Source organism: Molothrus ater, chromosome 1 (genome assembly GCF_012460135.2).
Source record: "Molothrus ater isolate BHLD 08-10-18 breed brown headed cowbird chromosome 1, BPBGC_Mater_1.1, whole genome shotgun sequence".
NCBI lineage: Eukaryota > Metazoa > Chordata > Aves > Passeriformes > Icteridae > Molothrus > Molothrus ater.
In genome coordinates, this window is record NC_050478.2 from 120214770 (window position 1) to 120230100 (window position 15331).

A 15331-nucleotide genomic window follows, 5' to 3' on the forward strand; every position below is an offset into this window, starting at 1 on the left:
ATGTGTGGCTCTTCATTTATCTCAGTTAACCTGATGGCTTCAAATAGCACCAAGATGTCCAGACAGGTCTGCAGACTGCTGACATGACAGTAGTTTGGACAGTAGGCTTGTCAGGAGTAGAAATCCCCTGGCTCACAGCTTCTCTTCATGCTGTTATTTCAGAGGAGTCTGCCTGTAAAACTTCCTTTCTCATATTCCTCTTTGTGAAGTGCTTATATAAAAAAGGATAGGGAGGCTGCAATTAGAGGGAGGAATCCTGTTATCTTTCTTACTCATTTCAGGTGCAAGAGCAGAGGCTACTCCTTGCCACTTGAACGTCTCATACAGTATTAGTCATTAAATGTGAACCTTGGTATCTTGCCTGATTTGGCCATAAATTGTCTTCCAAAGAACTTTCTGTTTGAATCCAGGTATTGACTAACCTGTTACTGTTGTGCTTCCTGTAACAGTCAAACAGGGAACTTGTTTTGTTTTGTTTAATGTTTGGTTTTGTTTTTAATCTGTTCTAAAAACCATAGATACAGCTTGACAAAGGTGGTACTCAAGTTGCAGAATGACTTGTTGTCATATAGAGTAAATACTGTTTCCTTTGGAATTTTCTTGAATGAACCCTAGTAATAAACTTTTAAGTTGGTTCATACACAAATTTTCAGACATAAGAAATTCAGTCACAAACCAGCTGGAGTTGGAAGGGACCTCTGAAGATTGTCTAATCTAAACCCCTTGCTAAAGCAGGTGCACCTGTAACAGGTTGCACAGGATTGCATCCAGACAGGTTTTGAATATCTCCAGAGAAGGAGACTCCACAACTGGGCAGCCTGTTCCAGTGCTGTGTCACCCTCAAAGTGAAGTTTTTTCTCATGTTCAGATGCAGCTCCCTGTGTTTAGGTTTGTGCCCATTGCCCAGTGTCCCGTTGCTGGGCATCACTGCAAAGAGTCTGGCCCCATCTTCTTGACACCTGGCCTTAAGATTTTGTGTTCATTGATATGATCTCCTCTCAGTAGTCTCTTCTCCATCTTGAGCAGAACCAGCTCCCTCAGCCTGTCCTCACGAGAGAGATGTTCCAGTCTCCCAAATATCTTTGTAACCCTCTGCTGGACCCTCTCCAGTAATTCCTTGTCTTTGTTGAACTGGGGATCTCAGAACTGGACACAGTATCCCAGATGCAGCCTGACCAGGGCAGAGTAGAGGGAGAGAATAGCCACTCTTGACCTGCTGGCCACACTGGTCATAGTGCACTCCCCAATGCCATTTGCCTTCTTGGCCATACAGAGACATTGCTGGCTCATGGTTAACTTGTTTTTTTGTGTTTGTAAACACAGAGTTCAATTTATAATGGACTTTGTACTGAAGTCCACTTCCCAGAATCTAACTGTGAATTGGATATAAATTGCATTAGTGATTTGCAGGAGATTAGTGGGATTTTACTGGAGAGAATAGGAAAGAACAGTGAAAGGATTCCAGCTATCCCAGCTGCAAGATCGCCTGAGCTTTCTGACCTCTTCTGGACCAGGACATGAAACCTAAGTAGGAGATAGAATGAGAGGCTAGAAATAGCTAAGGCCTAGATCCAAGAAAGTAATCCATATACTCATCACCTTTTCAGGCTGTTATGTTCCCACTTGTCTTCATTAGGAAATGAAGAACTTAAGTTCTCTTTTTTAGGTTTGTACCTAGGTCACAGTGAAGATGAGCCCTGTCAACCCAAGGAAAGAACAGTCATTACCTCTGTTTATGAGTTATTAACCAATTATCTCATTTCATTCCTCTGTGGCAGTGTGCCTGAATTCACAAAATCCAAAGGGACCTGCCTCCACATGCCCTTTCCCTGCTCCAAGTTCCCTGGTGCAGCTGTTCCCCATGTATTGTCTGCAGCTGTTTGGCACTGGCACCAGCCCAGCCTTGGCATGTCCTGCATCCCATCCTTTGCATTTGCTGCCAGCAGCTTTTTCCTAAGATATGTAAATGAAGTAAAGGGACTTTGTAACTCTAAGTTCATAGCTTTGCAGCGGTGAATGAGAAAAAGAATGTATGGCCTTGTAGCTTTTCTGTTTCACCTGTCAAATACCACAGATCTACAGAAGAAAGACATATAGGGACTACCCAAGAGGTCACAAGAACCCTTTCCGTGTTGAGCAATGTAAAATGTAGTTCTGACTACAAATTAATTATATTTGCAGTGAGCTGTGTGGTTAAATCATCTATATGTGGCTACACGCAGCTCAGAAGACATTTTTCAAAGAGGTATACACTGGTCCAGGTCTGGCTCCTTACAAGCCTCTTTACAGGAGAGCTGCAATCTTATTTAGCACTTTCCTACTGCATGTAGAAAACCAAGCAGGAATGATAAAAGCACTGGACATATGTGCACAAATGCAGTGACACAGTTGGAAGCTGCCAAATGATGTTTATTCTGATACCATGGTGTGTGCTCAAGACAAAGTTTTCTCAACACTTTGTGCTGTGCACAATAAAGGAGAAGAGTTCAGAAATTTAGAAAGTTCTGGGAAGGAATCAATCTTTTTTCCATAAGCTGCTTTTAAACACTTGTTTCTTAGTGTTTTACAACTCTTAGGAATTATCTCAACCGCTGTTTGAGTGGAGAGTCACTGTTTGGGAGAATGGGTGACCTCAGCAGGTTCAGAAATGCAGCTCTCTTGGGCTGATTGTTCACCAGTATCTCAGCACATTCTCCATTTTGTACTTGCCTGTTCAAATGGTCATGAGAATTGCTGTAGGATACTTTAAATGATGAAGATATTGTTACTGCTAATCTTCTTTTTTTTCTTCTTCTTTTTAGGAATCAGTAATTGAAGAATGACTCCATCAATTAAAAAGACAATTTACATTTATCTTTTCCAGAATAGATGTGTATTTTAGAAGTTAAATTAATATTTAAATCAAGAGCATGGAAAAATGCAAGTCTCTTTGCTATAATAAAAATGGATAACCCAGCTTTCCTTTGTATGAAGCAATATGAGAAGGTGGTATTGTCAGGAAAAAGACTCCATTGTAGGAAAGCATTTAGATTCCTTTACATTAAGTGAGGAGAGAATGACAACAGTGGCAGTTTCACACATGATGAAATTTACTAAGCAGAATTTCTTTTTTTTAGTTGGTGGAATGATAATTTATGTAGTTGATATTGTAGTGGATTTCTGGGTAGCTAGTAGATATTTCTGTCAAGGACAGTATTCCTGGAGTATATTGATTATGTGTTTTAGAGGTCTTTCATCAATAATAACTCAGGTATTTAGTTATAAGTGGTTTAAAAACGACTGGGAAGGTACTGATACTGGGAAGCTGAAACTGGTTTTTCTACTTCATCTCTTTCATTGTGGAATTTTTATAAGGTAAGCACATTTAAACATTTATTTTAAATTGAGAAATCATGGTGCTTTAGGACAGTTATTAAGAAGTGCTTAGTATGGCTTCAGGGACAAGAGTAATTCTGGCCTTAACAATTACTGCTCCATGAGAACAAATGGCTTTTTGTGGTAAATTTTATCAGGTTTTGATGGACATGTAGTTCTTCTTCCATATACCTGTAAGTAATGATTTTTATCAGTCACAACCCTACTTGGTTTGATTAATCAGACATTTGATGAGCAATAATAAAAATTATTGCTTTGAAATGTACTACTGTCATAACTGATAAATACGAGTTTTCAAAGTGATGTTATGCACAGTAAGCATCTGAGACAGCTGAAGAAGTAATGTTTCAACCTGAGTGTCTAACCATATGTGGAAAACTCACCAAGATTCAGAAGAGAAATGAATAGCTGAATAGTTAGTAAGGATATTTGCAGCAGTATTCCCTCAGGGACTGACTTAATGGTGATAGGAAACTTTGTTTGCTTAGTGGATTATCTTGACTCTAATGCAATCCACAAAACTCTTGGATTTACCTGAACTCATACCCTTTCCAATGAATATCTCTTACCATGAATTTCTATAATTCTGAATCTTCTTTCCCAGAATTAGCTCCATATTTTCTGAGTGCCTTATTATCTAGTAAACATTATTTTGTCCTTTGACAGTGTTGTCAACTTGGTTGCTTGTTCTCTATTGCACAAATGATATTTTCTGCAGTGCTGCTACTTATGCTTGGAAAATTTCCAAGATGTTATGCATAAGTTACAAAGTTCTTTCAGCCACCCCTCACAATTCAGCAGTGTGGTAATGCATACTGTAAAGTATAAGCTGGTAACAGCAAGCTGGCATCTGGGCTTGTACCTTTGTGATTAACTATTACATACTTTTATTATATGTATTTTCCTTAGGTGTATCAAGGTACAACTTCGTCCTGTCCTCCCTCTTAGTCATCTAATTTATGTAGTTAATTCAGACAATGATTCTCTCAGGTTTATCTGTGCAGTAAATGGATAAAAATAGATTCTGTCAAGTCAGGTGACACTTGTTAAGGTGAGATTCTCCAGAAGGTCCTTTGGGGCAGAAACCCATATTCTTCATTCAAAGAGGAAAATGAAGGCTTAGCCTTTAAATAAGATTTGGTCAGTGAACTCTGCAGGCTTGAAATTATAAGATGTGAATAAACCTTATCAAATTATCTTTTTTCCTTTCTTTCTTTCTTTCTTTCTTTCTTTCTTTCTTTCTTTCTTTCTTTCTTTCTTTCTTTCTTTCTTTCTTTCTTTCTTTCTTTCTTTCTTTCTTTCTTTCTTTCTTTCTTTCTTTCTTTCTTTCTTTCTTTCCTTTCTTTCTTTCTTTCTTTCTTTCTTTCTTTCTTTCTTTCTTTCTTTCTTTCTTTCTTTCTTTCTTTCTTTCTTTCTTTCTTTCTTTCTTTCTTTCTTTCTTTCTTTCTTTCTTTCTTTCTTTCTTTCTTTCTTTCTTTCTTTTCTTTCTTTCTTTCTTTCTTTCTTTCTTTTCTTTCCTTCTTCCTCCTTTCATCTCCTTTTACACTTCCTGCTCCATCTTTGACCTTAGATTCCTAGAATGGTTTGGTTTGGAAGGGACCTCAAAAATCAACTCATTCCAACCCCCCTGCCATGGGGGGGGGGTTGAAGATCAAGAAGGTATCTCTTCTTGAGATACCTTCTACTTGACCAGGTTGATCAAAGCCCCATTCAACATGGCCTTGAGCACTTCCAGGGATGGGGCATCCACAGCTTTTCTGGGAAACCTGTGCATCACCACCCTAACAGGAGAGAGTTTCATCCTGATAGCTTGTCTTAGGCTACTGTCCTTCAGTTTGAAGCCATTCCCTCTTGTCGTATCACTCCATGCTCTTGTACAAAGTCCTTCTTCAGCTTTTTTCTAGGCTCCCTTTAGATACTGGAACTGGTGACTTACAAACTAGTACCCTTTGGAAACTGGAGGTTTGTACTGTGCAAAGAACAATGGGAATCAATTTGGTTTTGCTAACACTGACAATGCTAAGTAATAAATATGAAAATAATATTGCTATATATAGATGTAAATACATATATACAATATATATAAAATCAGAGGCAAACAAAATTAAAAATATTTCTTTTCTAAGAAGGCTTTAGTTTCTTTTGTTGGAAAGAGTGCATACCTGCAATTATATTTCATATGAAAGAGTATGCTTTCATAAGGAGACAAAATTAAGTTAAAAGTGTAGACTTTAACTATGTTGATTAAAATTATATTCAGGCTGACCCATTTAAATGGCTCACACAGATGTTTGTAGAATTGAGAACAGTTGTGACATAGCAGACAACATTAAGACAATAACACTGCCATGGAATGTGGGGAAATGGGACATTTCCTTAGGGCACCATGTGAATTCTGGAGCTGTCTGATGTGTAGCAGTGTGCTTTGTCAGCCTAGGACACACCTGTGGGAGACTAAACATCAGCAATTCATAACCTTTGCTGTCAGAATAGGTTACATAGGCAGCAGCCACTCTGATACTGGCATCTGCTGTTGCACTTCTTGATGCTTAAATGCCCAGCTCAGAATGCCCTGCAACTTTGAATAGAAGCAGAAGAAAAAGATTTTTTTGCTTATTTGTAAAAATTAATTCTAGATCCATGTGACATCAGAGTAAATGCAAGTGCTTTGCTGAACCTGGGGTTATTTCATTACTATTTCTAAAATGCAGTGAGATGGGCTGCAGGGTGGGCCCTGTTCTGAAGCAGTACCAGCTGGCAGCAGTGAGCACACCTGTGGGAGATGCACTCTGGAAAAGGAACCCCTCTGCTTAGTGACAGAGCTCTAGGAGGAGGTGAGTAGGCTGAGGAGAGAGACACCCATGCAGACTGCTAGAATGACACTTTGCCTTTCCTCAGACTGCCCCCAGGCAGGCAGGCAGGCAGGCAGGCAGGATGCATGAGATGGATGATTCCCTATCCACTCTTTACCTGGCTGAGCACAGTGACTTAAGGCTAGGGGGCAATGGCAACAAGTTCCTGCCCGAGTGCAGCAGGGGCGTCTCCTCTGTGACTACCCCACCTTCACAGGAGCCCTGGCATAACTGGTATGAGGCTCTGCAGGTGGAGCTGAACAATAACAAGGATGTTGAGTCATCTGGCTAGGAGATGTCACTGAGGTTAAGTTACCCAACACCTTGTGTCAAATTCTTACTGCTCTCTACAAGTGAAAGCAGGCTGTCGTCAGGTGGGGGTGAGTCATTCCTTTTAAAGAACAAGTGACAGGATGAGAGGAAATGGCCCCAACTTGCACTGGGAAAGTTTGGATTGGATATTAGGGAAATTTTCTTCATTGCATTGGGACAGGTGCCCAAGGAAGTGGGTGAGTCTCCATCTCTGGAGATATTTAAAAGGTAGATGTGGCACTTTGGCACATGGTTTAGTGGTGGACTTGATAGTGCTAGAGCGGTAGTTGTTCTTAATGATATTAAAGATCTTTTCCAAACGAAAGGATTCTGTGATTCTGCTCTGTGTTTGATCACATTTTCTTGATATAAATTTACTGACCTATGTATTGACTTAGTTGCATTAATTTCATGGGTTTAATCCAAGTATTTTGATACTTAGAAGGTGAAATTTAACATGCAGCAGAGAGTAATCTTCCTTTGATAAGGATTTGTACAATGCTGAAAGCTGTGACTACATGACCAGAATTTTGACAGGACAATCATTATTGCCAGGCCACTCACACCCTGCCTATACGAATTTCTAAATGGCATCCAAATATTTATCAGTGTAGTTTGATGAGATGGGATGTGTAGTATAATGCTGGGATTGTGTTACAAAGTCAGTGGAAATTGGAGGGGAAGCATGTGATATGGAAACATTGGCAAGGTCGCTTGCTTGTCACATGTGAAGGCTGTGAAGCAACAAACAAAATAGCTGTCACCCCTGTGAATTCCCAGCCAGAGACAAAGCCTTCCTAATTTTACAGCATCAAACTTCTTCACTTGTGAAATGATGTTGAATATCTAGGAACATCTCAAGAACAGAGAGACAGTGGAGCTGTGTTTCCATGAGTGTTAATAACAAGTAGGAGCCCTGTCATCTGTGTTCTCTACAAAGCAACACTACAAAGGCAGAAACCCTTTTTTTTCCTCCTGTCAAAGTGAATGATATTTAGAAACACTGTTAATTCTTTACCATTGTCTTTACCATATGACAATTCCAGTTGTAAAGAAATTGTAGGTTTTTTACTCTGTTGGCTTCTAAGTAGCTTATATACCTTGAAATAACAAAAAACATATTCTCTTTGATGAATTTATAGGGAGAAAAAGTAAATGGTAAACCTGCATTTGTCTGTATTATTGACATAACCATTTCACATTCCATTTAGGATGTACCTCTATCTAAAATACATAACTAATCCAATACTTTTTATTAATGTATTTTTGTTACAGTTGTAGTACCTTTTTAAAAGACTTTTTGCTTCAATGAATATTGAAGCCCAGAACTTCTATAGCAATAGATATATTATAGGAAAATAGATTAGAGGAACTATAGCTATAATAGTTTCAGAGCAGGCACAGGGTTTAGCTGTGGTCATGATAAAGGAGAAAATTTAAACTTGACCTATCCTTTAGTATGGACTGAACTTTGCCCTAGGCTAGGAAAGTACATCAACACCAGGTCTAAAAGCTGGCTATGAGCCCTTCCTAAAAGGTCATATTACATGCCAAAGGGACAGATGAGAATGACAGTATAAGTACAAAATACTCTTAAAATATGAAAAGTTGTTGCCGTGAACTTACAGTAAGTGACATAAGCATGTGGAGCTCAGAGAAGGCCACCCTGCTTAATACATAATCAAAGAGCAGTAGAGGTATTTGGAGTTTACTAGGAAAAAAAAAGTATTCTATAAAGTGTTCAAAGTCAGGAGTGGCCGAACCAAAACTGCTACAACTAGTGACAAATACATAGCATACCATCTTGTAACAATATAAACCTAATATACAGTGCTCAGAAGGAATGTACTTTGAAATCTGACAAGTGATTTCAGGTATGCATCCAGCTGAAATATTCCTTTTAGGATATTTCTTGCCTTGCACATCACCTGCCATCTTGGCTATGAGCTTTGCAGCTCAAAATTTGTGCAGCTGGTTTCCACTTCCTGCTGCTCTGGTGGGTGAGTCCATGGACAACTAGCAGCAGTAGACTAGCAGTCTACCCAATTGTTTTTTCTTGAAAACATTGCCAACCTTCCTTTTGCATCTCAGATGCAAGAACCAGATGTTTTAGAATACTAATTGTTTTATAAACAGAAAAAAAGCTTTAGATGCCTTGCAAAACAGTTCAGTTCTTTGCTTATGAGTGATTATTCAGGGAACAGTAAGGTAAATACACAAAACCATGAAAATAAAAATTAGTTTCCTTTGGGAGTAAATAATGGATCCAGAGCCAGCTCATGGACTGAGTGGCAGGAGTGCAGTCTATGAATCTCTGCAAGGAGAAAAGGAAAGGCTCTTGAGTAGTAACAAAGCTGTTCCACACCTACTCCTATTGTTGCAATTCTCACTTGTATGGTCAATATACCTTAACATACCAGGGAATAAGTCATGAATCCTCTAGCATGCCCTTAACCCAGGAACTGACAATCCTGGCTGTCTTGCTTGTGGTTGTGGAAGAGGGCCCTACACTGCCTTCCCTGTGGTCAAAGGATTTGGTCTTTAAAGGTGATAAAGGTGTCAAACTTTTAACCTCTGAAAGAGCCAGGGATTCTTTCTAGCTCCCTTAGTAAGGAGACGAGTCCTGGGCTCCAGTGTTACATTGCGAGGAGACGATCCTGTGAGATCTGGCTGGCTGGTGATCTGCTGCCCTCTGTTCTCTGTGTACGGTAAATGCAAGGCACGGCTTTCATCAGGCTCGTGGTGTGTGCGATCCTGTGGATGGCCAGGGAATTAGAAAGCTGCACTTCAGCAGGAATCCTTAAGTTATCTCAGATGCTGTCTTAGGGGATGTAAGTAGGAGGCAAGTTAAGGCACAGGACCTTGCCTTCCTCAGCTTGTGTATTAGCGGTCTTGTATAACTGTCTAAGATAAGCAGGTGTTGGCCTGTGGTGTTCTGCTTAGTTTCTCAAGAAAATAGATCCAAATGAACGATGCAGCTGTCATAATTTATTTACTGAATAAGCTTCTCTTTTGATGAGGAAAGACTCTAGTAGTCTTTGCAAGGCTAGAAAAATTGTCTGAATAACAGTGAGTTTTCTTCAAAAGGGACTCCTTAGGCTGTCCTTGCCTGCTGGTTATAGTCAAAATGAGTTCATTGGAGAAGAATCTTAGAAGCTGAAAACATCTGGGAACTAAATAGACAGAAATAGGCTTGGAAGTGATGTCTGAAGGCTGCTATGATAAAAATCCTGTTTATGGACAAACACATAGATTTATATACCTATAAAGCCAAGAACTTAGTATAAATGGAATTCTAACAGTTGATTCCAAGAATCATTAATAGTCTAGATCTATTTATTACAGAAAAAGAAAGAATTCTTCTGTACATAAAAAATCTTCTGTAATAATAATAGTAATAATGATAATAATAATGATACAGTTAAAATTGTTACACACATATTTTTTCATTCTTATCCCTTTTTTCAAGCCATCCCTTATCATCCTAGGCATGTGCTTTTCTACACTGTATCCTATCTCTCCATATCTCAGGACCTCTGCTGTCATAGCAAGACTAGATTTCTCTATCCTACATCATCATGTATGTAATAAATATCTCATTTGATAGTGTATCAACAGGCAGTGTATCTGCCTGTTACTGTTACCTATATAAAACTATGACTATGACACAAAGATAAAAAAAAAAAAAAGGTAAAACTTGATTTCAGTGTTTACTGAAATAGAAGTCTTCCTGGTTATTTAGAAAGTAACCATGTAGTAGATTTTCTTAAAAGTCTGTTTTATGTTTGCAATTCATCAGGTATTATCCTTGGGGCTTTGGATCTATATTCTACTTACATAGATGTGGAAGTTCACAGCTGGATATTCATTAATACCCTGCAAAGAATATAAAGAAAGTGAATGAGTATCTCAAAGAGAGACTGAGGAGAGATGCCAAGTGAATTTTCAGAAAGGCAGTAATTTAAAGAAATAAGAACCTAACAAAATTGAACTTGTATTCTTTATTTAGAAAAGTCTCATTCTGTTTTATTAGTTTTCTTATTGCATGATATTGCTGGGCTTAAATGATTCTCTGATATCCCTGAGACCAGACAGATATCAGACAAAATTTTATCTGAGTAGAAGATGGAAAAAGCTGTCAGGCTGTAAAATTTTGTTGAGTTGGTCTTCTAAAAAGTGCTGTCTAATCAAGTGTCCTTTTTAAAATAGGTATTGGTTTGCTTTGAAATATGGCTGTCAAGCTGCATTTAAACAAACAAGTAGCAGAGGTGCATCAGAAACAGACCCTTCCAACTTCATTCAAAAACAAGCTATTGATGCAGTGACTGATATTAACATGCTCAGGGTGTTCAAGGCTTTTCTTGAGACCACACCACAACTTTTTCTTCAGATTTACATTCTCATGGAACATGGCAAAACTCATTTCTATCAATGTAAGTCTGTCTTTTTACTTCTGTTACAAGTTGAGTATCTTACCTAAAAATATAACTCATGACTGGATAACATTTTTAACATACCTTGGAAAACATGTATTCCACTGTATTATTACTCTGCATTTAGTTAGAATTTCTGTCTAGTAGATGGTCTATTCTGCTGAATCAATGAGAAGGAAGATTTCACTATAAAAATGAAAAGTCATATATAAATACTATGCATCATAAATATAAAAGTCATAATATCTAATAAAACCATAATGATGCATCTCTTGAAAATAAGCTCTTAAATGCAATTAGCATGTAATTTGCAGAGCAGTTTGATACGTGTGATTTTAATTACAGATTCTTTTAAAACTGCTACCTAGGCATTTGAAAGTCAGTAATGTAATTAAAGCAGCCCTGCAAGCTGTCACTACCATTACCCATGTTACAGGTGAGGGACAGAGTCAAAATTAAATCTGAGGATATGTCAGTATTGTAGAAGGCAACATGGTGAAGAGATACTGGTTCAGCTCTCAGAAGCAAGACAGCAGCTGTACCATTTCCAGCTCTAAGACTAGCAGAATTATTGGCAGGACATTGACTTTTTCAGGGTTGGAACTGATCTAATCAAATGGGATACTTGCATTAATGTCTAGTGATCCTTCAAAGTCCATGGAGTCAAAATTTACTCATGGAAAAAGATCAGGCAAATCTCATCTTGGATATGAACATGTGAAGGATCAAGTCTTAGTTATAGATTTCTACATTTTAGACACAGCAGACTCACATATATTGGTTGCTGAAACTTAAATTGTTAGGGTCTATTTGCAATACTTTGGGAATTTCTAAGTCACTGTGTATGGAGATGGCAGATATGACATGCAACTTAGACAAGGCCATTAAGGACCAGGGGCTGGGCAGGATAACATAAGTGTACCAAACAGCATCAGATACCTAGATTTAAGTAACTAAAGTGAGCCTTAAAATTAGGGTGACTTGCTTTTGAGCAGAGAGTAAATATAAAACTGGGTTAAAGATAGTGTTAGGAAAGCATGACATTTTCTAAAACTTCATCCAGCAATCATAGTGTAAAATAGTGTACCTTTTTCTCTGATGTAACATTTTTCCTTGTGTTTTGTTTAGATGCTGCCATTATGATGTCTTTTTGTGGTATCTCCTTATCAATGGTTGATTATCAGATATCACTACGAAAATCTCTGCCTGACAAAGATGAATTTCATGTGCTTTCCAAGTTCGTGTATCTCTTCTATAAATTGCTTACCATCACTTCTTGGATACTCAGTATTTCATTGATTACTCTACTCAGTGTCAGAATTTCAGTAATTTTGCTGATATTTCTTTGGATCTGTGGCTTCACTTGGACTTTGAAACAGCATACAACATTTTGCAAGTCTAAGAAGATGGAATATCTGTACAGAACTGTAGTTGGAATCATCCTAATTTTTTCATTTTTTAACATAAAGGGGAGAAGAACAAAAGTTTGCCTTTATATTTATTATGCTACTCACACTGTAGTGACTCTATGTATTTTGTTTGTATACATGTTCTGGAAACCTTCCATTATCAAAGAAATATGTTTTACAATTGTAAGCATATTAACTATTTTGTGTCTGGTGTTAGGTATTATTTTTCTTGTTGTTTATTACAGCCATTTTCATCCCACTTCTTATTGCACACCACAGGCATATTCAGATGAAATGGATGGAGTGGCAGGGCAAAAAGTTAGAGTGAAAACTGGTAGATTTCAGAATTTCTTAATGCAATGAAAATTACAGGTTTGTTTTTAGTTTTTTGTTTGTTTGGTTGGTTGGTTGGTTGGTTTTTTTTGGTTTGGTTATTTTTGTGTCCTTAATAGCAAATTCTTGCTGGACAGTGTGTTTCTCTGTCATTGTTACATATGTATCATCACTGAGGAGTACATAGTGACTTTGAATAACTATTTGTTTTCCACAATACAAAGACTCTGTAACATGAACACGTGCTGGTGAAAGTTAGTTTGTCAAAGAAATGATTTAATCTATTCATCCAACACAATTCACAGTTTTTTAGCAATGCAAATGTAACATAGGAAAAACTAAGAGTTAATTAAATGAAATATAGCATTAAACCCGTATTCTATTAACTTATGTTGATTCTGTTAAAAACAAGGCTCTTTTTCTTTTCTTTTTTTTTTTTTCTTCTTGCTGGAAGGAAAGAAGAGTGCATTTAAAATAACTGAGGGCAGTGATCAGTCTTCTGCTTCTCCCCATTACTGTAAGAGCTGCAGTCCTTCATGTTAGCACACTGTACTGCCTTCTCCCTGAAGAAGAATAGCTTTGATTTATGGCTCAATCATTGTCTTGCCACAAGGAAATTTGGGGAGATGTTTTCAAGCATTTTATCATCTAGGTGTTCTAATGACTTCTTTGTTGTTTTTGTTCTGGTAATCTTTCACACAATCTTCTGTATTTAGGGGTGATGCCAGCTTGTTCTGGGTTATAATAGCAGCCTGAGTGATTTATGGATGGCAACAGGAGCCTTGCATGAAAATGAAGAGCCATCTTCCATGAAACTTTCTTCTCCTTTGGGCTCTAAGATGTAACACTTTAAATGCTGATTTCCACTAAAATATGAGGCTATGCAGAGTAGGCAGTGGTGCAGCATCTTCTGTCTATCACTGGAAAAAAGAGCAGCAACTATTCTGATGACTTGCACTCGGAGGGGCTGGCAAAAGATAAAGCTACCTTGTCCATCAAGAATTTTTGGCTGAGGCAGAATGAAACCAGACATTTCAGCTCTGTTCAAATGCTAAATCAACAACAATGAAATAAGGTTGATAGCCACAGTTTGTTCAGAAATAAAAGCCAAGGGGGAGTATTTCAGAGCTGTTGTGTTTTTAATCTGTATTATGAAAACCTGGGGTTCTTTTTCTTCCCTCCTTTCTCCTTCCATTAAGTCACATTTGCAGTTAGATTGGCCACAGGCAAAGGATGGGAACTAGGTTTGAGAAAAGAGGCTAGAGATAAGAAAAACTGATAAACTTTGCCAGGAATCAAATCTGTTAATATTCTTTATTGACAACAAACTTCTGTGAAACCCTGGGCAAAGGGCTGAAGCTTTGGTTGATAATTAGGGTTCTTTAGAGCTATGTCCTGTGTCTTTTTTGTTAAGTTCATAGACTGCAGACTGCTTTTTTCTTGTTACTCTTTCAGCCTTACCAGAGCTCAGGGAAAGTTTCATGTTTCTTTCCTGTTCAATGTCCACACTTTTCTTTACCAGGCCAACCATGTACATCTCCTTGATCCTGTTCAAGGAAATTAATTTCTATGTGCATAGCTTGGACTGAACAGTCTGTCTTTCCGAGGCTGCACATGAGAAATTGGTGTAGTGAGGAAGAGCTTACTTCTAAAATCCCTCATTCCTGCTTAGGGGTAACAAAATGTAGACAGAAAAGCATAATCCATTAGACAAAGCAATACTAATTGAGTTTTACTATAATTGGTATAAAACCCAGTACCTTCACTTTTACTTTGGAAGAGAGATATCCAGATTTTCTAGCCCTGGAACATCTTCTTAGGTAAGGAGAAAAAGTCCAAGGCTTTCATGCACCATGATTGTCCTAAGTTCTATCTTTATTGCAGAATATTTATTACTGGTGATAGTGTCCTCGGCAGCAAAGTGCATGCCTGCTTTTAGGCTGAATGTATTCTTATTTTGCTATGGAAAAAATAGAATCCTAAATAGTGAAGACAATCCCTATATGGCTTTCCACACTTTTACTGTTTCTCAATCTAAAATCCTGAGAAGGGACTAGGCTAAGGGACGGTGGAAAATAGAGAATATTATCTCTATCTTGCAGAAAATGATGAAATGTTGCCTAGCTATTTTTTAGAAGATAACCTCAAACTTTATACATGATCTGAGAAGCAGATCTCTGGGGAAATATGAGATCCTAAGAAGTCCTAGTGTGGGCAATTCACCCCTGAGGCCTCCAAGTTCTCTGCCTACTGCCCAAAATCTGGAGCGTGAGTTGCTCCTGAGGAAAATTAATTTCTGGTGTAACAAAATAATTTGTCTTGGTGATTTTTTTTTTCTCCTTTCAATGAACTGTCAAATTCCAAAGAGAAGTCTTTCATTGCCATCTCTTTGGCCAGCTTCTAACACTCATTTTCTCTCAGGGGAGAAAAGCTGAACATAGTGCTGCCTTCTGTTGTTCTCCTTATGTCTTCTCACTCCCTCTTCTGTGTCCTTAAGAAGAATATTACACTGAAGTTGAGTTGGTAAGAAAGACATCTAGGTGGCTATTTATATAATTCTAATTCAAATGCACACCAAACCCAATTACTTCAGTTTCAATCTTTATTTTAGGCTTGT

General features: G+C 37.9%; 1 protein-coding gene across 1 annotated transcript; it reads left to right on the forward strand.

The window, feature by feature from the left end:
- Nucleotides 1–3079: 3079 nt before the first annotated feature.
- Nucleotides 3080–12744, forward strand: XKR9 (XK related 9). Its single transcript, XM_036379004.2, has 3 exons — nucleotides 3080–3354; nucleotides 10749–10972; nucleotides 12101–12744. Exons 1-3 carry the CDS (start codon nucleotides 3080–3082, stop codon nucleotides 12742–12744), a joined length of 1143 nt encoding a protein of 380 aa, XP_036234897.2.
- The last annotated feature ends 2587 nt before the right edge of the window (nucleotides 12745–15331 follow it).

Excerpts from the sequence above, each read along its gene's own strand:
- XKR9 (XM_036379004.2), top strand. The coding sequence starts at position 3,080 with ATGATGAAATTTACTAAGCAGAATTTCTTTTTTTTAGTTGGTGGAATG. Across the intron at positions 3,355-10,748 it reads CATTGTGGAATTTTTATAAG|GTATTGGTTTGCTTTGAAAT; the intron begins GTAAGCACATTT and ends TTTTTAAAATAG. Across the intron at positions 10,973-12,100 it reads CAAAACTCATTTCTATCAAT|ATGCTGCCATTATGATGTCT; the intron begins GTAAGTCTGTCT and ends TGTTTTGTTTAG.